Source organism: Saccopteryx bilineata, chromosome 2, assembly GCF_036850765.1.
Source record: "Saccopteryx bilineata isolate mSacBil1 chromosome 2, mSacBil1_pri_phased_curated, whole genome shotgun sequence".
Lineage (NCBI taxonomy): Eukaryota > Metazoa > Chordata > Mammalia > Chiroptera > Emballonuridae > Saccopteryx > Saccopteryx bilineata.
Window position 1 is genome coordinate 176,626,965 of NC_089491.1, and position 24,094 is coordinate 176,651,058.

General features: G+C 41.9%; 1 protein-coding gene across 43 annotated transcripts in view; it reads right to left on the reverse strand.

The window, feature by feature from the left end:
- The window catches only part of R3HDM2 (R3H domain containing 2), a 240,913-nt gene that overhangs the window by 59,914 nt on the left and 156,905 nt on the right, over positions 1 to 24,094 (reverse strand). For 3 of the 43 annotated variants that reach the window (XM_066258756.1, XM_066258755.1, XM_066258757.1), the window contains one exon: positions 3,508 to 3,643. The exons of 39 other annotated variants lie outside the window; for them this stretch is intronic. In XM_066258756.1, the coding sequence (XP_066114853.1) occupies positions 3,508 to 3,592 (85 nt within the window). In that variant the 5' untranslated portion in view covers positions 3,593 to 3,643. Of the gene's footprint in view, positions 1 to 3,507; positions 3,644 to 11,077; positions 11,100 to 24,094 lie in introns of those variants that run through there. One more of the 43 variants, XM_066258776.1, reaches the window with a different exon arrangement.

The window sequence follows — 24,094 nt, forward strand, 5'->3', positions numbered from 1 at the left end:
TGAATCATCAGTAACAAAAAATTGGCTGTCCTGACCCTGCTTGTATATACTTCTAGTGAGGGAAAAGTCTTCTAGATACAAACTTTATTTATAAAGAGGAAAATTCATCTTCTTGTTACTTCCTTCTACTAGCATCAATTTAATTCTCTGTGCAAGTCATAAAGGACAAGCTTAATCTCACTTCCATGTTAGTATCTTACAGATGACAACTTGATCTTCCTTTTCTAAACATTCTCAGCTTCTTAAATCAGGTTTTCTTATCTCATGGTCTTAAGCATCTTCACCATTTTGCTTCTAGGATAAAAGAAGCTGTCCTCAAGTTAAAAAGGGCTAGTAATGAGGGGTCAGAATGTTACTATTCTAGAATCAAGATCCATCAGAAGATACCTTGAGCTCAAAACCAAATTTCTTGAGCTGAGGTGCTCTTTCATTCTCCAAAATAACTTTTAACTACAGTTATCTCCAGTCCTGTAATCCTATGCAGAAGGCTCTCACTTTTAGAGCATAAGGATTCTTGAAAACAAAATTTTCTGGACCTAAACAAAAGCAAAAGTTGCAGCTCAGGGAAAAGACAATTTATTTACTTTAAAAAAAAGGTTTAAAAATAAAAAGTGAGACTAAAGCCAGTAGAAAAGGGTTAAAAGGAAGAGAAATAATTTCCACTCTTTATGTTTTAGTATAGAGAGGAAATTACGGTCTGGGAGGTTTTTTGGCGGGAGAAGAAAGTAACTATTTCATACACAACTTGACTAGACCAAAGCAAATACATTAAGCTCCCAGGAGAGCCTAGATTTGTGCTTCCCTAAAATCTGTTTGTGCACACTGTACATTTCATCCAAGCAAACAGCACAGTCTTAAGGTAGAATGTCTCCTGAGGACAGTGAGTGGGCTCAAAGCTGTATTAAACAGGACTGTCAAAAGTGGTGGGCAAGTAGCCCTGGCCAGTTGGCTCAGCGGTAGAGCGTTGGCCTAGCGTGCGGAGGACCCGGGTTCGATTCCCGGCCAGGGCACACAGGAGAAGCGCCCGTTTGCTTCTCCACCCCTCGGCCGCGCCTTCCTCTCTGTCTCTCTCTTCCCCTCCCGCAGCCAAGGCTCCATTGGAGCAAAGATGGCCCGGGCGCTGAGGATGGCTCTGTGGCCTCTGCCTCAGGCGCTAGAGTGGCTCTGGTCGCAACATGGTGACACCCAGGATGGGCAGAGCATCGCCCCCTGGTGGGCAGAGCGTCGCCCCTGGTGGGCGTGCTGGGCGCATGCGGGAGTCTGTCTGACTGTCTCTCCCTGTTTCCAGCTTTAGAAAAATGCAAAAAAAAAAAAAAGTGGTGGGCAAGTAGAGGAAATGAGGAAATAAGATGATGCAGGGGACAATGACTGGGAGCCAAGATTTGGCAATTTTCAGGGAGAATATTGCATATTCCCCATAAATTTTTTGACTGCTAAGGTAAGTACCTTTCAGAGCACAGTAAGATTATAGATCCTTCCGTCAACTCTATAAACAACTTTCTAGGCATTGGGCCAAAAAGAATACATTATATAGAAAACACTCAGAAACAGGGCAGTTTCATGTTCTCCCTTTTAACCTATGGCCAAGTAGAAAGAATACAAGCAAGAAAACAATAACTAGATGCTAAAAATTCTGACATACCTTTTGACAAAATATCTGTAAACTTTCCATTCCTTTACTAATTTGTATATCAAGAGTAAATTAGCCTGACCAGGCAGTGGTGCAGTGGATAGAGCATTGGACTGGGATGTGGAGGACCCAGGTTTGAGACCCCGAGGTCACCAGCTTGAGTGTGGGCTCATCTGGTCTGAGCAAAGCTCACCAGCTTGGACCCAAGGTCGCTGGCTTGAGCAAGGGATCACTTGGTCTGCTGAAGGCCCATGGTCAAGGCACATATGAGAAAGCAATCAATGAACAACTAAGGTGTTGCAACGAAAAACTAATGATTGATGCTTCTCATCTCTCTCTGTTCCTGTCTGTCCCTATCTATACCTCTTTCTGACTACCACTCTGTCTCTGTAAAAAAAAAGGAGTAAATTACTCCTGCCTGACCAGGCAGAGGCACAGTGGATAGAGCATTGGTGTAGGATGCAGAGGACCCAGGTTTAAAACCCTGAGGTTACCAGCTTGAGCACGGGCTCATCCAGCTTGAGCATAGGCTCACCAGCTTGAGCGTGGGGTTGCTGGCTTGACCATGGGGTCACAAACATGATCCCACGGTTGCTGGCTTGAGCATAAAGGTCACTGGTTTGATGCCCAAGGTCACTGGCTTGAGCAAGGGGTCACAGGCTCTGCTGGAGCCCCTGGTCACGGCATGAATGAGAAAGCAATCAATGAACAACTAAGGTGTTTCAATGAAGAATTGATGCTTCTCATCTTTCTCCCTTCCTGTCTGTCTGTCCCTCTCTCTCTCACACTAAAAAAAAAAAAAAAAAAAAGAGAGAGAGAGAAAAGTACTCCTAATTGATACCCACATTTTTTAAATTGTTTAAAAATCTAAGGGCTCAAGAGGATGAATAAACAAAATGTGGTATATTCTATATAATATAAAACTATTCAACAATATAAAAGAATCAACCTTTGGTGTCGGTGTCTGCCTTCCTCTGAGGATCCATGATCAGAGAAGGGCACCCTATCTCTGAGCCCTAGGAGGTGGATCTTTTTTTTTTTTAAGATTTTCTTTGTTCATTTTAGAGAGGAAAGAGAGGGAGAGAAAGAGAGAGAAGTGGAGAGGAGGAGCAGGAAGCATCAACTCCCATATGTGCCTTCACCAGGCAAGTCAAGGGTTTCAAACCGGTGACCTCAGTATTCCTGATCAACCCCTTATCCACTGCGCCACCACAGGCCAGACTAGGAGGTGGATCTTTTCTTTTTTTTTTTTTGTATTTTTTTGAAGCTGGAAACGGGGAGAGACAGTCAGACAGACTCCTGCATGCGCCTGACCAGGATCCACCCGGCACGCCCACCAGGGGCGAAGCTCTGCCCACCAGGGGGCGATGCTCTGCCCCTCCGGGGCGTCATTCTGCCGTGACCAGAGCCACTCTAGCGCCTGGGGCAGAGGCCAAGGAGCCATCCCCAGTGCCCGGGCCATCTTTGCTCCAGGGGAGCCTTGGCTGCGGGAGGGGAAGAGAGAGACAGAGAGGAAGGAGGGGGGGGGAGTGGAGAAGCAAATGGGCGCTTCTCCTATGTGCCCTGGCTGGGAATCGAACCTGGGTCCCCTGCACGCCAGGCTGACGCTCTACCGCTGAGCCAACCGGCCAGGGCGAGGTGGATCTTAATTAGCTAGACAAATGTGGTCATTCTGTTTCCTTTCTGGAATAGGTTTGGGAAGGAACAAGTGATTAAATCATCACCAGTCAGACATGAGGGGACTGCTGGGTATATTCAAAATACACAAAAACATGACTGATCTCAAAACTATTACGGTAAGTAAAAGAAAGCCAATCTCCCTCCAAAAAATTCATACAATATAAATTCATTTACATCAAGTTCAAGAACAGCCTGACCTGTGGTGGCGCAGTGGATAAAGCATCGACCTGGAACACTGAGGTCGCTGGTTCGAAATCCTGGGCTTGCCTGGTCAAAACACATATGGGAGTTGATGCTTCCTGCTCCTCCTCCCCTTCTCTTTCTCTGTCCTCTCTAAAAATGAATAATAAAAAAAGGAACAGGCAAAACTAGCCTATAATGATTTACATTAAGGTTTGAGGGATAAACTATTGATTGGAAAGAAACATAAGAGCCTGACCAGGCGGTGGCGCAGTGGATAGAGTGTCGGACTAGGATGAGGAAGACCCAGGTTCGAGACCCCGAGGTTGCCAGCTTGAGCGTGGGCTCATCTGCTTTGAGCAAAATTCACCAGCTTGGACCCAGGGTCGCTGGCTTGAACAAGGGGTTACTCAGTCTGCTGAAGGCCCGTGGCCAAGGCACATATGAGAAAGCAATTAATGAACAACTAAGGTGTCGCAACGAAAAACTAATGATTGATGCTTCTCATCTCTCTTCGTTCCTGTCTGTCTGTTCCTATCTATCCCTCTCTCTGACTCTCTCTGTCTCTGTAAAAAAAAAAAAAAAAAAAAGAAACATAAGAAATCCTTCAAGATTGATGGAAATATTCTACCTTATTTGGGGTAGTGGCTGGTTACATGGGGGTATATTACAATTGTCAAAACTTAACTAAATGCTTAAAATTGTGTTTTATTTAAACACATACACACACACACAGAGAGAGAAAAATGCCCGTAGGAGTCAAGAGTGGAGAAAAGCCTGATCTGTAATGGTGCAGTCTATAAAGCATTGACCTGAAATGCTGAGGTTGTCAGTTCGAAGCCATGGGCTTGCCTGGTCAAAGCACGTATGGGAAGCAACTACTATGAGCTGATGCTTCCCACTTCTCCCTGCTCTCTCTCTCAAACATCCATAGGGTTAAATGGCATGTTAAAAACAAAACAAAACTGTTTAGGTGCTCATGCACAAGCTTATTCTAACATTCTTTGACATTAGAGTTAGGAGTTTTAAAAAAAAGCACTAATGTTTTTGATCAAGATTATAACCTGGTTCTTTATGCATTTCAAATCATATGCACCACAAGTACTTATGCAACTTTCCCAAGGTCACAGCACTGCTAAGTAACAGTGCCAGACAAGAGAACTCTGGGTACTTATTCTAAAGTCTACATTCTTTCTATGACTTTATTGTTTCTTTAAAAAAAAAAATTGTTTATTGGGGTGACACTGGTTAATAAGATTGCATAGGTTTCAAGTGTACATTTTTGATATATGATCTGTATATCGCATTATGTACCCACTAACCCAAATCAAATCATCTTCAGTCACCATACATTTGACACCCCTCACCTTTTACTACTCCCCATCCCCTTTCCTTCTGGTAACCACCGTACTGTAGTATCTATGAGTTTTTGTTTGTTTTTCTTATTTGTTCTTACTTTTATATTTCACATATGAGTGAAATCATATTGTTCTTAACTTTTTCTGTCTGACCTATTTCACTTAGCAGGATATTCTCAAGGTCCATCCATGCTGTCACAAATGGCAGTATTTCTTTTCTTATGGCTAAGTAGTATAAAATTGTATACATGTACCAATCTTCTTTATCCAATCCTCTATCAAGGGACACTTCAGTTGTTTCCATGTCTTGGCCACCGTGAATTATGCTGCAGTGGTGCATGTATCTTTGTGAATAAATATTTCAAAATTTTCAGGTAGATACCCAGAAGAGGGGTTGCTGGGTCATATGGTAAATCTAGTCTTAATTTCTTGAGGAACCGCCATACTATTTTCCATAGTGGCTGTACCAGTTTACTTTCCCACCAGTAATGAATAAGAGTTCCTTTTTCTCCACAGCCTCTCCAACACTGGTTATTACTTGTCTTTGTTGATAATAGCCATTCTAACAGGTGTGAGGTGATATCGCACTGATTATTGTTTCTAACATTACTTTATTTAATCCTATCAAAACTCTTTGTTAGGGCTTTTTTCAGGTGAAGAAACTCTAAGGAATTAAAAACTTTTCCACGTTAATACAAGAGGAGAAAGGCCAGGATTCCAACCTAGCTGTGTGTGATCCAAAAGCAGAAGTTCTAGGTGTCTAAAGATGGATATTCAGGAGCATTCAGGGGAGTGAAGTGTGGGATGGGAGGGGTGCCTAGATCTGAGAGCTCTCTTCAGAAAATGCGTGTCAATGGGGGATATATTTTGGGGTTCAAAAATTAGGTTTGTAAACTCTGCCATCTTTCCACTCAATCTGGGTCATTCCTCATGACTTCACATTTTTTACCTTTATATAGAGTATCTTTTTTGTGTGTGACAGAGAGAGAGAGAGAGAGACAGAGACAGAGACAGAGAGAGGGACAGATAGGGACAACAGACACGAAGGGAGAGAGATGAGAAGCATCAAGTCTTTGTTGCGGCACCTTAGTTGTTCATTGATTGCTTTCTCATATGTGCCTTGATCAGGGGGCTACAGCAGACTGAATAACCCCTTGCTCAAGCCAGCGACCTTGGACTCAAGCTGGTGAGCTCTGCTCCAACCAGATGAGCCTGCGCTCAAGCCAGCGACCTCAGGGTTTCAAGCCTAGGTCCTCCGCATCCCAGTCTGACGCTCTATCCACTGCGCCACTGCCTGGTCAGGCTTTATACTGAGTATCTTATTTGATCTTCTCAAGTTATAAAATATCTCCATTTTATAAATGAAACACTAACATTTGGAAATATTAAGTGTATTGTTCAGGATCATACAGTATGTATAAAGAGCCAGAATTCAAACCCAGGTCTTCTTGATTCCATATTTCCATGTTCTTTTCACTATAATGCCCAAACAAAGGACAAAAACCAAAAACAGTATGATAACTGTATGTGTGAATAAATAAATGGTTCAGTAGCCTTATGTTACTTCCTTAAGGCCTCCCCCACAAAAAGTTACTCATTCAGATACTAAACAGACTTTTGTACCTCTTTGCTTAATAGATAAATCTGAAGTTGCTTTCTTAGTTTTCCTCTGGGACAGAAGGCAATGGTATAATGAAAAATTGACATCTCACTCATAGATGTTCCAACAGCTCAAAAGAGGGGGACAAACTCTTGGACTTCCTGAGTCTCTTTCAACCCTTCAAGCCTAGCATGGGAGCATTGGAGGGGAAGAAAACAAAACCTACCATAATTTCTCAAGTATCCCTGATGTAAAACATAAGAAACATAATAACTCTTGATTTTTCCATTTATAAAATCTACAGGGGGAATTTTCTTTGTATGAATGAATTATTCTCAGTCTCTAAAGCAATAAGGTACAGGAGAAGATACATGCTATGGTCTGCTATGACAAGGAACTGACAGTGAGCTGAGTGGAATCTCCTAGACCTATGTCAATAAAGATGAACAAGCTAGGGAAGTGACAATACAAAACATAGAAGCAATTTCAGCTAAGAAGCTGCTCCAGACCAAGTGATAGATAAATGTAACATCATCAGGGATCTACCATATCGGAGTGAAAGAGAAAGAAGGAAAAACAAGCTAAGAAAAAGCTGCCAACTCCTGACTCAGTTTTAAAGCTACCAAAATAAGCAAGGCCACTTCAGATATAAAGACAAATCTCCTCTGGTCTAAGCCAGAGTTTGACTTAGACTTGGCATAAGCCTAACTGACTGCAGTAGCAGCTTGATTCCCCAATAGGTGATAGATATTTTCTACCACATCTTCTTCCAATCAAATCACATTAAGAAGATAATTATTATAGTGTTTATAGTAAATATCAAATTCTGAAAAACACTATATACCATTCCTGAAACATTTTATTTCATAGCTCTATATATAGTTATGGTATTAATGTCATATATCACTGAGTAAATAATTCTGCAAGATTAAATGATAATATGTTTATGTTCTATTGTTCTATCTGCTCATTGGCCCCCAGATCAGCCAATTTGATCCAGGACTTCATGGCAACAGACTCTATCACTAAGAGCTATGAGATTCCCCTTACTTTTCTTATTTTTTAAAATTTATTTATTATTATTATTATTTGTATTTTTCTGAAGTGAGAAGCAAGGAGGCAGAGAGACAGATTCCCACATGTACCTGACCAGGATCCACCGGGCACACCCACTAGGGGGCGATGCTCTACCTATCTGGGCCGTAGCTCCGTTGTAACCAGAACCATTTTAGCACCTGAGGCGGAGCCATGGAGCCATCCTCAGCGCCCTGACCAACTTTGCTCCAATGGAGCCTTGGCTGCAGGGGGAGAAGAGAGAGACAGAGAGAAAGGAGGGGGGGAGGGGTGGCGAAGCAGATGGGCGCTTCTTTTGTGTGCCCTGGCAGGGAATCAAATCCGGGACTTCCACATACTGGACCAACACCCTACCACTGAGCAAACCTTAAAAAATTAAGGGCCCTTATTTTATTTATTTATCTTTTTTTTAAAGATCATGGTTTTTATTTATTTATTTTTTAACAGAGACAGAGAGAGAGTCAGAGAGAGGGATAGACAGGGACAGACAGACAGGAGTGGAGAGAAGAGAAGCATCAATCATTAGTTTTTCGTTGTGCTTTGTAACACTTAATTGTTCATTGATTGCTTTCTCATATGTGCCTTGACCATGGGCCTTCAGCAGACCAAGTGACCCCTTGCTCGAGCCAGTGACCTTGGGTCCAATCCAGTGAGCTTTTGCTCAAACCAGATGAGCCTGCGCTCAAGCTGGTGACCTCGGGGTCTCGAACCTGGGTCCTTCCGCATCCCAGTCCGAGGCTCTATCCACTGCGCCACCGCCTAGTCAGGCCCCCTTATTTTTTTTAAAAATAAATCATTTCCCACAGAAACTGCTATAAATTTTGTCAAATAGCTCTATAGACAAATAAGAAATGCTGCTATTCTGGGCCTTGGCTGGGTAGCTCAGTTGGTTAGTGTCATCTCCACATACCAATGTTGTGGGTTTGGTCCCTATTCAGGGCACATACAAGAATCAACCAATGAGTGTATAAATAAGTGGAACAACAAATTGATGTTTTTCTTTCTTTATCACTTCACCCCCCCCCAAAATCAATAATAATAAAAAGAAATGCTGCCACTCTGATTTACTAAGAATGAATGGTGGAGAAAAGGTCAAAGCAATGACAATGAATCTATGCAAATAACAAAGGATCTCCCTAATGGACATAGATAAAAGTGAAGTGGTTAACAGTGGGAGGGAGTTGTGGGAGAGGAGAGGAGAGAGAGACAAATAACCTGACCAGGTCGTGGTGCAGTGGATGGAGTGCTGGACTGGGACTTGGAGGACCCAGTTTTGAGGCTTCGAGGTTGCTGGCTTGAGCACTGGCTCATCTGGTTTGAGCAAGGCTCACCAGCTTGAGCCCAAGGTTGCTGGCTTGAGCAAGGGTTTACTCGGTCTGCTGTAGCCCCCTGGTTGGGGCACGTGTGGGAGAGCAATCAATGACAAACTAAGGTGCCGAGAGGAAGAATCGATGCTTCTCATCTCTCTCCCTCCTGTCTGTCTGTCTGTCCCTCTTTCTGTCTCTGTCATACACACACACACAAAAAGAGAGACAAATATACAGTGACCGAAAATGATTTGACTTTGGGTGATGGGCATACAATGCAATCAACAGTTCATATGCTATAGAAATATTTACCTGAAACCTATGTACTTTTATTGACCAATGTCACCCCATTAAATTTAATTTCTAAATAAAAAATCAATCAATAAAAAATTAAAAAACAAGGGGCCCTGGCCAGTTGGCTCAGTGGTGGAGCATCGGCCTGGCGTGCAGGAGTCCCAGGTTCGATTCCCGGCCAGGGCACACAGGAGAAATGCCCATCTGCTTCTCCACCCCTCCCCCCTCCTTCCTCTCTGTCTCTCTCTTCCCCTCCCGCAGCCAAGGCTCCAATGGAGCAAAGTTGGCCCGGGCACTGAGGATGGCTCTGTGGCCTCTGCCTCAGGCGCTAGAGTGGCTCTGGTTGCAACGAAGCAATGCCCCAGATGGGCAGAGCATCACTCCCTAGTGGGCATGCCGGGTGGATCCCGGTCGGGCGCATGCGGGAGTCTGTCTGCCTCCCTGTTTCCAACTTCAGAAAAATGCAAAGAAAAAAAAAAAGAAGAAAAAACAAACAAGGGATCTTTGAAACTCGGGAGATTTTGCCTTGTTTCATTTCAGTAGAGAAATTCAGAAATCCTTGAACTGTGAAAAACTAATACCAGCAAACTGAGGGATGAGTATGAGGATTGCTGCCTACCTAAAATCAAAATATTGAAGCTTCCCATCACACAATATACAGAGCTAAAAGTTTTAATTTAAGATTGTTAACCTTTGTAAGTTGTCTATAACTATTTTTGAAATATTACAATTTTTAAAAATATTTATTTCTTCATTTTAAGAGGAGAGAGAAAAAAAAGGGGAGGAGGAGCAGAGAGCATGAACTCCCTTTTGTGCCTTGACTTGGCAAGCCCAGGGTTTCAAACAGAGGACCTCAGTGTTCCAGGTCAATGCTTTGTCCACTGCGGCACCATAGGTCAGGCTAAAATGAGTATTAAAACACATGTCTGGCTCTTATTCTTCAAATTCTCAAATCACAGGTCATACAGTCAATGCTACGATATCTGTCCTCTTCTCTATACTCCCTTCCCTACTCTCTCCTCCACTATACTTAGAGAAAAAGTATGTCCAAATGAAGAAATAATACATTCTTTCACCACATACCATATGCCCCCATTGCTTTTCCCACAGCTACAGACCTCCTCCAAGAAAAGATAATTACAAATTAGATGAAGATATTAGAAAAAGAACTCATCATTCTCCCCGATGGTGTTCGTTAACATTCTAAAATACACCTGACTTATAATGTATTCCACTTTCCTGGCATGCTTTTCACCAATAATTTATGTAATTATCTCTGGCTGCAACAAATAGCTTTGGTCCCCACTTTCTACTGCTCACAAACATTAGGGGATATTTAAAAATTTATATGAAATGATAAAAAAGTATATGATTTTCTTTTATTAAACCAGAACATCAAAAAGCAAACAAGTCAAAGAAAGTTGTTCAATTATGCAAATGAGATGCAAAACCAACTTTTATTTCATTGGTGAAAATGCACCATACAAAAGGCTGAAAGTACTGGAGTATCTGCATGTTCCCTGATCCCCTAATTTTTGTGAGCAGTGTAGTGTATGCTGGTAAACTAATGATGGGAAGTAGAATCTGAGATGTCAGTGTTAAAATTAGCTTGAAAACTACATTTTTGTCTGGCTTACACTGTTTTTTGTTTTAATCATTTTTAAGTATACAGTTCAGTGACATTAAGTACATTCACAATATTGTGCATTATAGAAGAGAAAATGGTCTCAGGTACAAGGGTTTTAATAGACTACAGTCATTTTTCTATGACTATTTACTATTGTACATATGTATTTAATGTAGAAGACAGATATTAAGAATTATTATAAGAATTATATTGAATATGAAGAATAAACAGTCAATGTTAAGAATATCTGACACTACTGCCCAATAAAAACAGCCATCAACATGTGTATTTTCAGTATGTTTTTCACATGCTGGAGTAGTTTCTTACATGCACATCTGTTTCCAAACGCACTCAAAGTAGATAGAAGTCTACATCTCTTGTCAGTACTGAATTCCAGGGATCCAATCCATAGGGCAGAATAACGAGAAGCAACAGAGTACCAGAAATTCCTAAAACAGCAAAAACCTTACCTGTTTCATCGTTTCCCAAGAATTCTTAAGGAGACAATCCAAAAAGGAGGGTAAAAACAACTTGTAGTGAGAGCCATAAATTATATCAAAGCTAAAATAAAATGTCACTGCAAAGAAAATCAGAGTAGGCCTCTCTCTACATCAGTTTCCTCTATTACCTTCATAAAAGAAAAACAAAACACTTCACTCTAGTCCTATAAACTTTTTCTTTTATTGTTTTAGCAAGAGTGAGAGAGAGACACAGATAGGAAGGGAGAGAGATGAGAAGCATCAACTCATAGCTGCAGTGCCTTATTTGTTCAATGGTTGCTTTCTCATACGTGCCTTGGGGGGGGGGTGTCCAGCAGAGCCAGTGACCCCTTGCTCAAGTCAGGGACATTGGGCTCAAGCCAGTGACTGTGGGGTCATGTCTATGATCCCATGCCCAAGCCCGATGAGCTAAGGCTCAAGCCAGTGACCCCGGGGGTTTCAAACCTGGATCCTCAGCATCCCAGGCCATCACTCTATCCACTGTACCACTGCCTGGTCAGGCAACCTTTTTATTTTTTAAACAGTCTGCACCATCCCTGGCTGGTTGGCTCAGTGGTAGAGTCGGCCTGGCATGTGGAAGTCCCAGGTTCAACTCCTGGTCAGGGCACACAGGAAAAATTACTATCTGCTTCTCCATCCCTCCCCACTTCTTTCTCCTCTCTTGCTCTCTGGTAGCTTTGGCTTGAATGGTTCTAGTAATTTGGCCCCAGGCGCTGAGGATGGCTCAGCTGCCCCAGACAGGCAGAGGATAGATCCCTAGTGGGTTTGCCGGGTGGATCCTGGTCAGGGCACATGTGAGAGTTTGTCTCTGCTTCCCTGCCTCTCACTTGATAAAGTAAAAAAAAAAAAAAAGAGTCTGTGCCAGTATTGCATGCATAGGAGAGTATATTCATTGATCTCAGAAGGACAAGAAGCTACATGAATAGGATATTTTCTCAGTATAAAAGCCGCAGGTTTGGATCTCAGGAGGCTATTTTCCTTAAATAATTAACAGCAGCAGCAGCTATCACTTAGCCTGTACTCTGCTCCAAACACTATCCTCGGGGATTTATATAAATCATCATATATATATCTTCACCATAACACATTTTAAAAATTTACTTTGATACTAACAGTAAGGATTTTAAAAATCCTTATTGTTTTATGGTTAGAAAAGTACTATAGGCTTTTTTATACTTACAGAAAACATATACACATATAAGAAAATCACCCATAATCTATAACTCCTAGATAAATGCTATTAATATCAGCAATGTTTTGTTTTTTTATTTTTCCGAAGCTGGAAATGGGGAGAGACAGTCAGACTCCCGCATGCGCCCCACCGGGATCCACCCGGCACGCCCACCAGGGGGCGATGCTCTGCCCCTCCGGGGCATCCCTCTGCCGCGACCAGAGCCACTCCAGCACCTGGGGCAGAGGCCAAGGAGCCATCCCCAGCGCCCAGCGCCCGGGCCATCCTTGCTCCAATGGAGCCTCGCTGCGGGAGGGGAAGAGAGAGACAGAGAGGAAGGAGAGGGGGAGGGGTGGAGAAGCAGATGGGCGCCTCTCCTGTGTGCCCTGGCCGGGAATCGAACCCGGGATTTCTGCACGCCAGGCCAACGCTCTACCACTGAGCCAACCGGCCAGGGCCTATATCAGCAATGTTTTGAGATATATTTTTCTAAACTTTGTTTTCCAATATGTATAGAATTTGTTGTATCTATATTGGATATGTTTCTACACCTAATAATTTTTATGTAATTTACATTATATAGAGAATATATATATATATATGTATTAGCAAGAGAGAAAGGAAGGGACAGAGATAAGAAGCCTCAATTCCTAGTTGCATCACTTTAGTTGTTCATTGATTGCTTCTCATAGGTGCCTTGACAGTGTGTGTGGGGGGGCAGCCAAGCCAGTGACCCCTTGCTCAAGTCAGCCAGTGACCATGGGGTCATGTGGGGTCATGATGATCCCACACTCAAGCTGGTGAGCCTGCATTCAAGCCAGATGAGCCCACGTTCAAGCCAGCAACTTCAGGGTTTTGAACTTGCGTCCTTAGTGTCCCAGATTGGTCCTCTATACACTGCTCCACAACCAGTCAGACTCATCATTACTTTTAACAAAGTCATTTTAATAGCTATCTATAGACCAGGGGTCGGGAACCTATGGCTCACGAGCCAGATGTGGTTCTTTTGCTGGCTGCATCTGGCTGGCAGCAAATCTTTAATAAAAAAAAATAATGTTAAAAATATAAAACATCCTCATGTATTACAATCCATTCATTTCCTACCCCTCATGTTCATGGTTGTGGGTGGCTGGAGCCAATCACAGCTGTCCTCCGGAACAACACCAAATTTTAATTGGATAATGCGTAACGTACACGGGTCATTGTATGGCTCTCATGAAATTACATTTTAAAGTATGTGGCGTTCATGGCTCTCTCAGCCAAAAATATTCCCGACCCCTGCTATAGACCATAATTTAACTTTTTATTTTTCTAATTTTTCTTAAGTGAGAAACAGGGAGGCAGAGTGACAGAGTCACACATGCATCCTGACTGGAATCCACCTGGCAAGCCCCCTACCGGGGGATGCTCTGCCTATCTGGGACCATTGCTTTGTTGCTCAGCAACCAAACTATTTTAGCGTCTGAGGCGAGGCCATGGAGCCATCCTTAGCACCCAGGGCCAACCTGCTTCATCTGAGCCATGGCTACAGTAGGGGAACAGAGAGATAGAGAGAGAGAAGGGAGAGGGGGAGGGGTGGAGAAGCAGATGGTCGCTTCTCCTGTGTGCCCTGACCGGAAATTGAACCCAGATGTCCATACACTGGGCCAACCGGCCAGGGCAACTATTTTATATTATTGAGTATTTAAAAAGCTTTTAATTTTTATAATAAAATGATGCTGTGATGAGTTTCTTTGTATCTAAATCTTCATTTACATTTCTCATCAACTCCCTAGGATAAATACATTCAGAAATTTTTGAAATTAAAAAAAGTCTCCCTTAATTCACTTCAGTTAGAAGCAAGGACAATGACATTATCAAATTAAAATGTTTCACAACTGTTCCCCCAGCAACATATGATGTCCACTTAGCACCTCCCATGGCAGTGCCTGGACTTTAAGGACATTTGCCCAGGCAGTCCTTCTCACTCTTTATAGTGTATTTCTTCAGCTCATGCCCCTTTTTACAAATACTGACTCTCTTTCCCCATATATTCCACTAGAGAAGATACAGATGCTATGCTCCTTAAGTCTCACTAGATTAAGATAATTAATAGGATGGAAAGAATAAAAATTTACACAGGTAGATATTTTTTTTGCCATTAATGTTAACACACCTTACTAGCTCGTCAGTATGCCTTGGTAGTTTAGAAAGCAATCTAAAAGCTGAAGCCTGAAAAACCACAGAATACCACTCTAAATCTTTAATACAAAATTTAAATAGGGGCACAGAAATATGGGCCATTATAGTATTTGTGATTTAACGTTTGGTCCATTTAAAATCCTAGGTTTTTTAAAACTAGAATTTAAAGAGTTTTTAATACATAGTACTTTATAAAAATCGTATATTTTCACAAATATATGGAAGAAGAACACCATATCAATTCACAGAGAGAAAAAGCAGAGGATGCAAAGTTTTAGAGGTAGAGAGTCAGTAAAGGTAAGTTTCCTAAGATTTTATTTTTTTTTACAGAGACAGAGAGAGAGTCAGAGATACGGATAGACAGGGACAGACAGACAGGAACGGAGAGAGATGAGAAGCATCAATCATTAGTTTTTCGTTGTGACACCTTAGTTGTTCATTGATTGCTTTCTCATATGTGCCTTGACAGTGGGCCTTCAGCAGACCAAGTAACCTCTTGCTCAAGCCAGTGACCTTGGGTCCAAGCTGGTGAGCTTTGCTCAGACCAAATAAGCCCGCACTCAAGCTGGCGACCTCGGGGTCTGGAACCTGGGTCCTCCGCATCCTAGTTGGATGCTCTATCCACTGCGCCACCGCTTGGTCAGGCTCCTAAGATTTTTTTTTTTTTTTTTGGTATTTTTCCGAAGCTGAAAACAGGGAGAGATAGTCAGACAGACTCCTGCATGCGCCCGACCGGGATCCACCCGGCATGCCCACCAGGGGGGCGACGCTCTGCCCACCAGGGGCGATGCTCTGCCCCTCCGTGGCATCGCTCTGTTGCGACCAGAGCCACTCTAGCGCCTGGGGCAGAGGCCGAGGAGCCATCCCCAGCGCCCGGGTCATCTTTGCTCCAATGGAGCCTCGCTGCGGGAGGGGAAGAGAGAGACAGAGAGGAAGGAGAGGGGGAGGGGTGGAGAAGCAGATGGGCGCTTCTCCTGTGTGCCCTGGCTGGGAATCGAACCTGGGACCCCTTGCACGCCAGGCCAGGGCTGGCTCCTAAGATTTTAAAGTAGATTAGAATCAGTGGTAGAAAATAAAAAATAAATAAATAAAAGAATCAACAAGCCATCGTTGTGACACCTTAGTTGTTCATTGATTGCTTTCTCATATGTGCCTTGACAGTGGGCCTTCAGCAGACCCACTGTCTGCTGAAGTTTAACCTACAGAAGTTAAAAGCTCAAAACATAAAAAAAGAGAGCTCTTAATTTGAGGAAACATGTTTGCAATTTAGTTTGTAAGCATCAATTGGAAAAGATACTTCCTAAAAAGATAAACAGTATCAAATTTAAGTTTAAATATTTAGATACACTTTATTCATTTTAAAAACTCAATATCCTGCATGGCTTAAAAATCCCTTCTGGCTTCCTCAAAAATTACAGGTGATCTCAATATATAAATGGTATTACCCTGCTTAATTTCTAAATACCAATAATAATGGCTAATGCTAAGTAAGCCTTTAAGATTACCAGGAACTATGTTAAAGGCTTTATCTGTATTAATTCTTTTAAATCCTCAAAACAACCCTTGTAGGTGGATGTTATTATCTCCATTTCATATATTATATATGAAGAAATGGAGCGGTTAAGTAATTTGTCCAAGGTCACAGAACCAGAAATTAGCATAGCTGGGAACTGAACTCAGGCAGCCTAAACCAGAGTTGAAGCATTTAGCCACTGTACTTTTCCAGAAAATAAGCTCCTAACAGGCTATGCAGCAGTGGGTCTGGGTAGGTTAGGAGAGAAGATCAGAGAGAAGTACCTATAGTAACTTCTAGGCACAGTAATAGTCATTGTCAATTTCCCCAGAAATTTCTTCCAATATATTACATTTTTAATTATCCCAAAGAGAGTGATGCTAAACACCTTTTGCAATCGTAGTGCTTGATTTTTTTCTCTTCCTTAAAAAGATAAAAAAAGTGGAAAAAAGATGGATAAAAAGAAACTAACATATTCTCCAACACCTTTCAAAAGTTTTTCTTCCCTTGACCTTTTTAAAACCTTGATAGTTAGAAAACAAAGATTAGAAAAGAAGGCACTTTCGCCTGACCTGTGGTGGCACAGTGAATAGAGCATCGACCTGGAATGCTGAGGTTGCCAGTTGGAATCCTGGGCTTGCCTGGTCAAGGGACATATGAGAAGCAATCAATGAACAACTAAAGTAAAGCAACTATGATATCACTCCCTCTCTCTCTCTAAAATCAGTAAATAAAAACTTAAACAAAAATCTTGTTAATAAAAGAAGAATGTACTTTCATTGGAAATAAAAAGACTTCTTAATAATATTTCCATTGCTAATGACTGAAACACTTAAGAAAGACTTCAGGTCTACCCACCCACTCCCAAATGAAAGGAAACCCAAGTTAAGAAAACCCTCATCTTTTAATTTCACAGCCGTTTTCTTCCCCTTAAAGGCTGGCTATTCCTGTCCTCACTGCAGACAGGGAACTGCTCCCAGTGACGTCAGAGCAGTCTCCCAGCAACGATTAATGAGGGTTGTCCACCACAGGGGTTGCCTGAAAAGCTAGCAAGAAATTATCCACATAGTTGCTGCAAGGCTAAGATGCAAGGGTGCAGTGGAATCTCTCTTAACCCTTACAGCTCTCGCCTCTGGCAAATTTCTAAATAGGTTATTCTTATAGAAGGTTCTTGGTTTAACCTAGGATTATCTCTATGCCCTCCTTTTCTCAAAATAAAATTAGAATTTGTTAGTTGGAAATATTCATGGCTGTATATATATTAATACTATTAAACAATCATAAAAAATAGGACTGCATAATGTAAACTGAAAAGCAGACATTACTCTTTTCATTTCACATGTATAACTTAGAATGAAAGCACAGACTAGAAAAGAATATCAGGGCCCTGGCCAGTTGGCTCATTGGCCTGGTGTGCAGGAGTTCCGCGTTTGATTCCGGCCAGGGTACACAGGAGAGGCGCCCATCTGCTTCTCCACCCCTCTCCCTCTCTTTCCTCTCTGTCTCTCTCTTCCCCTCCCGCAGCCAAGGCTCCATTGGAGCAAAGTTGGCCCAGGCGCCGAGGATGGCTCTGTGGCCTCTGCCTCAGGCGTTAGAATGGCTCTGGTTGCAATAGAGCAACGGCCCAGATGGGCAGAGCATCGCCCCCTGGTGGGCATGCCGGGTGGATCCCAGTCGAGTGCATGCGGGAGTCTGTCTGACTGCCTCCCTGTTTCCAACTTCAGAAAAAAAAAAAAAAAGAATATCAAGATAGAAAACAAAACAGCAAGTTCTTAAAGGTACTTTTCCACATATGCTATCCAAACACATCCACAGACAGAAAATCTTAAATTTTTCTAGGCTCTAGTCTACTGAATTTTTCACACTGACCTTTGCAGGCAACCCTCCAGAGATCAGTGGTATTAAAATGGAGTTGCATAAAAAGTAGCAGGAAGCCTAAGCACTCGATCCAAAAAAAGAAAAGTTAGGTTCACACCTAAGAGTATACCTAACAGTTTTTCCCTAAAGCTTTGCTTTAGCTCCATACACTCAAAATGAGAATTTTACTCCAACTACAGTGGCAAGTAATTTTATATACCTACCTTTTTTTGAAGTCTGCTCAAACAGCATACAAACTGCATGCTCAGGATCAGTGCAAATAAGAAAAATTCCAAATTCAATCTAGAATTACTCATGGATGCTAGGTTCCAGAAACCTGCTTACAGCCCTTTTCATTTCATATTTAGAAAAAACCGTCAGGTAAAATTCATTAGCAGTAGGTTATATAGGGTTAATTCAGGCATGCTGCTTCAGCAATCCTGACTTCCGACCCATCCTATTCTAAACGGAAACAAAATAGCATCCTTATCATTAACAACATTCCACTTTGCCTTCAGCTCTGTTCAATGCACTCAGTTATCATAAAGGCATAGACAGGAGAATGTACCACTTCTGATGATGTTTCTTCTTCCTTTTCAGTCCCCTCCCCCCCTAGAAGAAAAAGACTGCAAACAAAATCACTACGTCACTGGAGGTAGAGGGAATTCCATCTCGGCACTCTTTAGAAACCAAGGTCAGCAAACAAAAACAAGCCAATTATAAGAAACAAACAAACAAGTGATCTAAAATAAGATGCAGTAAGCCCACAGGGAAATTCTTATGACAACCTTAACAAGTCAAAAGGTATGCTTTGTTAAAAAGACTGAAAAAATTTCTTCTAAGATGTTCATATTCAAAAAAGCTTCCTAGACACAGCAAAGGCAACACATTTATTACATTCAAAGACTAGGGGACAGTTATATAAAGACACAGGACAGAGAGACATATTCACCAGCTGGGTGTGGAGAGCTGTGGAATGACACAGTGAAGGATATTTATAGGGGATTCCCTGCTTCCTGCAATGTGCGTCAACAGCATCACCAAAGAGAACAGAGGTCACCACTATCCTTATAAGCTAAAGCTGAAGCATCACTTGAAATAACCATGGAAGAGGTAGAATCTGCATGGAGTAAAAGTTATAGCAAATCTAATTTTAAAGACAAAAAACAGCAAACAAAAATGCCCACAAGACCCCCTCCAAAACTTAACACTTGAACAATTCTTTAATTTCCCTAGCGTGTATTATATAGGTAAACTGGCCCAGATACAAAAGATATCTATCTACCTTTCTAGCTTCTTCCCTCTCCAGTCTGTGGAGTTCAAGGACTTTTATATAAAAACAGGATAGATTATCCAAAACTCACCCCAGATGGATCTGCACTTAAACCAACAGCGAGCTCACATTATTAATGGAGACCTCATTGTAAGAATCTGTTCTGCCGGAATTTTGCTAGAAGATATTCCTTCTGGGAAACCTGTGCCTCTTCCCCCACCCACAGTCCCCGCTGCCCCCTTCACCCTTGAATGAAACGCTACCAATCCTTGGTGCTGCGTCTCTAGCAAGCTAATTGCTCTTACAAGCAGCTCTGAAGCAGTCCATGGTCCAGCTGTTCAGAGGGATGTCACCTAGAGCTCTGCCAACAGTCACACTCATGTGTGTGCGCGCGTGCGCACGCACACATTCACACACACCCAGGCTGCAAGAGCACCCCCTCCCACCTCCTCTTCTCGCTCTCATTCAAGCACTTCAGTGACATGCCTGCCTCCACACTGATCTGAGGATGGCTTTTAAAGACATAGCAGCAGCTCTTTCCTGCTGCATGTTTTAAGATGGCAAAACAGAATATTATTAAAGAAGAACGAGTTGGAGATACGTCATGAATTAAAAGTTCACTTTTAAATATATTCTACCTTTTTCTCACCTGCAAAATATCTGAGAGCAGAGAAATGATCTTTGCCTAAAAGCTACTGAGCTGGACTTTGCAAACTAAAACCAAACCTAATTACAGAGAATTTTCTTTCCAGCAAGCTATATTTAGTAAAATCGTTTTTCATTCTGGGGGAAAAGGTAGGCAACATAGAGTACTAGTAACTATCTGTTCCTTTTCCTATATCTGTCCCTAAAAGCACAGAGAGAAGATGTAGCCATAAAATGGGGGAATGAAGAAATTGTGAAGGCACCTTACTGACAGAACTGATACAAAAGGATGAGAACAGAGTGTAAGGATGGGGATGAGGATAAAAAGATTAAAATAAACTAAGCGGTACAAAGGACACCAGGAAAGAACATTAATAGTTCTTAAACATATGCATGGCTGCCTGACCAGTCGGTGGCACAGTGGATAGAACATCGAACTGGGACGCAGAGGACCCAGGTTAGAAACCCTGAGGTCACTAGCTTGAGGGCAGGCTCAGCAGCTTGAGCACAGGATCGCTGGCTTGAGTGTGGGATCATAGACATGACACCATGGTTGCTGGCTTGAGTCCAAGGTCGCTGGCTTGAGCAAGAGGTCACTAGCTCGGTTGGAGCCCCTCAGTCAGGGCACATACGAGAAAGCAATCAATGAACAACTAAGGTGTTGCAACGAAGACTGCTGCTTCTCATCTCTCTCCCTTCCTGTCTGTCTGCCCCTATCTGTCTCCATCACCAAAAAAAAAAAAAAAAAAAAAAAAAAGTATGCATGGCTTTGGGACTGAAGACTTAGAAATGACCTTAGGCCCTAATTTTTAAGAGCCAAAGGAAAGGTAGTAATGATTTTTATTGCTACAACAAGTAATGGACATTACACAGTCTACCATAGCACAAAATAACATATGGGTAGGGTCTAAGCATCCTGAGGAAAACAATAGAACCTGTCACAAAGACAACTAGTCATTCAAACACATATTTGTTGTGTTGCCTATGTTCTTACTGTGGGCCAGATGCTATGATACGCTCTAAGAATATGAGAGATTCGTTAAGGGTCATATGGAAGAAGAAAAATAAGTGGAATATGGTGTTTTCTCTGAATGAGATGAGAAGCCAGGGACTAACGGCTGATCCTGAAGGGATAAACAGGCCACTGTTTGTCCATGGAATCTGGCCATGGAATCTGGCATTTATACTTAGCAACAGCAGAGACCATTGGGAGTTTTTAACCAGAGAAATGGCATGTTTTTGACATATATCTCTTGTTTGCCTCTAAATTTTTAAGAAATTTCTAATATATACAGAATACGAAAAGATAGTGTAATAGTCATCTAGATTCACATACAGATTAGAATGTGTGTGTATGTGTAAATTTTTTCACAACTATCTAAAATGTTTTCATAATGATGACCCTTCATGCCTAAAATAACTTGGTGTGCATCTCTTTTTTTTTTTTTTAATTTATTTTTATTTTATTTATTCATTTTAGAAAGGAGAGAGAGAGAGAGAGAAAGAGAGAGAGATAGAGATGGGGGGAGGAGCAGGAAGCATCAACTCCCATATGTGCCTTGACCAGGCAAGCCCAGGGTTTCAAACCGGCGACCTCAGCATTTCCAGGTCGATGCTTTATCCACTGCGCCACCACAGGTCAGGCTGGTGTGCATCTCTTAACAAGGAGGTCACTCTGAAAATAACCACTGGTGAGTATAATACATGCAAAGCATATCTAAATAGCACTGCAGAATCTTAGAGAATTGAAATGGCTTTGGAATTACCACTGACTAGAGATTGGATAGAACTTGCAAGCTGAACCCAACCAAGTCAAATGTCTGCTAAAATAAAAGCCAACATTCACAAGACCCAGACCCTTATAATATACATATATTTTTTAAATTCAGTAAGAGGAGGGGAGACAGAGACAGACTCCCGCTTGTGCCCTAATGAGGATCCACCCAGCAAGCCCACTAAGGGGTGTTGCTCCGCAGCTCAGCAACCAAGCTCTTCTTAGCATATGAGGCGAAGACCATGGAGCCATCCTGAGCACCTGAGGCCAACTTGCTCCAGTCGAGCCATGGCTGCAGGAGGGGAAAGAGACAGGGTGAGAGAGAGAGAGAGAGAAGCGAGAGGGGGAGGCATGGAGAAGTAGATTGGTGCTTCCTCTGTGTGCTCTAACTAGGAACTGAACCTGGGACATCTATATGCCAGGCCAACACTCTACCACTGAACAAACTGGCCAGGACTGTAATATAATATTCATATTTTCCAGGATAAAATCCAAAACTACTTGGCAAAAAAGAACCAAGATAATCTTAATTTGCATAGAAAAAGAGATAGAAGAGATACAACACTGAGATGACACAGATGTAAAAATTATCTGATAGCAATTATAATAGTTATTATAAAAATACTCCAGCCAGACCAGGCAGTGGTGTGGTAGATAAGAGTGTCAGCCGGGGATGCTGAGGACCCAGGGTCAAAACTCTGAGGTCGCCAGCTTGAGTGCAGGCTAACTGGCTTGAGCGTGGGCTTATCAACTTGAGCACGGGGTCACTGGCTTGAGTGTGGGATCATAGACAAGACCCCATGGTTGCTGACTTGAGCCCAAAGTTCACACTAGCTTGAAGCCCAAGGTCTCTGGCTTGAGCCCAAGGTCGCTGGCTTGATCTAAGGGTCCACTGGCTTGGCTGGAGTCCCCTGGTCAAGGCACATATGAGAAAGCAATTATTGAACAACTAAGGTGCTGCAACTCTGAGTTGATGCTTCTCATTTCTCTCCCTTCCTGTTTGTCTCTGTCTCTCTCTCTCTAAAAAAAACCCAACGTTCCAACAATTAGGAAAAACACTCCTGAAACTAATGAAAGATAGAATGCCTCAGAAAAGAAATCGAGAATATGAAAAAGAACCAAATAGAAATTTTAGAAGTGAAAAATACAAAAACCACAATATAAACATTTGATGAGTTCAATAACAGAAAAGAAATGACAGAAGAACCAGTGAATTTGAAGACATTATCAAACTCAAATGGAAGACATAATTCTGAAGACAGATCAAAAAAATTTTTTTAGGTGAGAGAGAGACAAGTAGACAGGCAGGTAGGGAGAGAGATGAGAAGCATCAACTCACAGTCGTGGCACCTTAGTTGTTCATTGATTGCTTTCTCATATGTGCCTTGACTGGCGGACTCCAGCTGAGTCAGTGACCCTTTGCTCAGGGCAGTGACCTTGGGCTTCAAGCCAGCAACCTTTGGGCTCAAGCCAGTGACCAAGGAGTCATGTTTATGATCCCACGCTCAAGCTGGCAACCTTGCACTCAAGCCGGTGACCTTGGGGTTTTGAACCTGGGTCCTCAGTATCCCAGGCTGATGCCACTCTATCCACTGTGCCACCACTGGTCAGGCAACGGATCAAATTTCAATAGAAATATCAAATATGAAAATAAAGAGAAAAAAGATGGGAGGGGGAAAACAGATCATCAAGACCCTAGAAAACAATGCCAAAAACTCTAATATTTAGACTCTTAGTATCATAGGAGTCAAATATTTGAAGAGCTAATGGCTGAAAACATCACAAAGTTGACAAAAGAGAAACCTACAGTGAAGAAGCTCAACAATTCCCAAACAATAAACACAACAAAATCTACTCCTGACTTTATCATAGTCTAATAGCTAAAAAGTAAAGACAGAGAAAAAAAAAAAGAAAGCAACCAGAGAAAAATGATGCACTGCTTATTAAGGGACCACTAATTTGTGATTTGAATGACTTAATATTTCTTATCGGAAACTCTGAAGAGCAGAAGGAAGTTGAACATTTTTAAAATACTGAAAAGAAGGAACTATAAACAGAGAATTCTATTGTATATCCATAGAAAATAAGTCTTTAGAAATGAAGATGACATAAAGACATGCTCAGATGATAGAAAACTAAGATAATTCACTGCCAGCAGACCTTCTCTAAAAGAATAATAAAAAAAAGTTCTCAAAACGATAGAAAATAATACAGCTATACTTGGAACACCAGGAACAAAGAAAGAAAAATATAAATGCTAAATATCTGGTTATATACAATAGACTATCTTCCCCCCACTAGTTCTTTAAAATAGGTTTAAAAGCAAAACTGCAAGATTAATTGTAAGATTATATATAACATTGAGTTTTTAATATATGTAGATAAATGTAACAGATAAAGCAACTACAACATTGAAGAAAAGAAAATCCA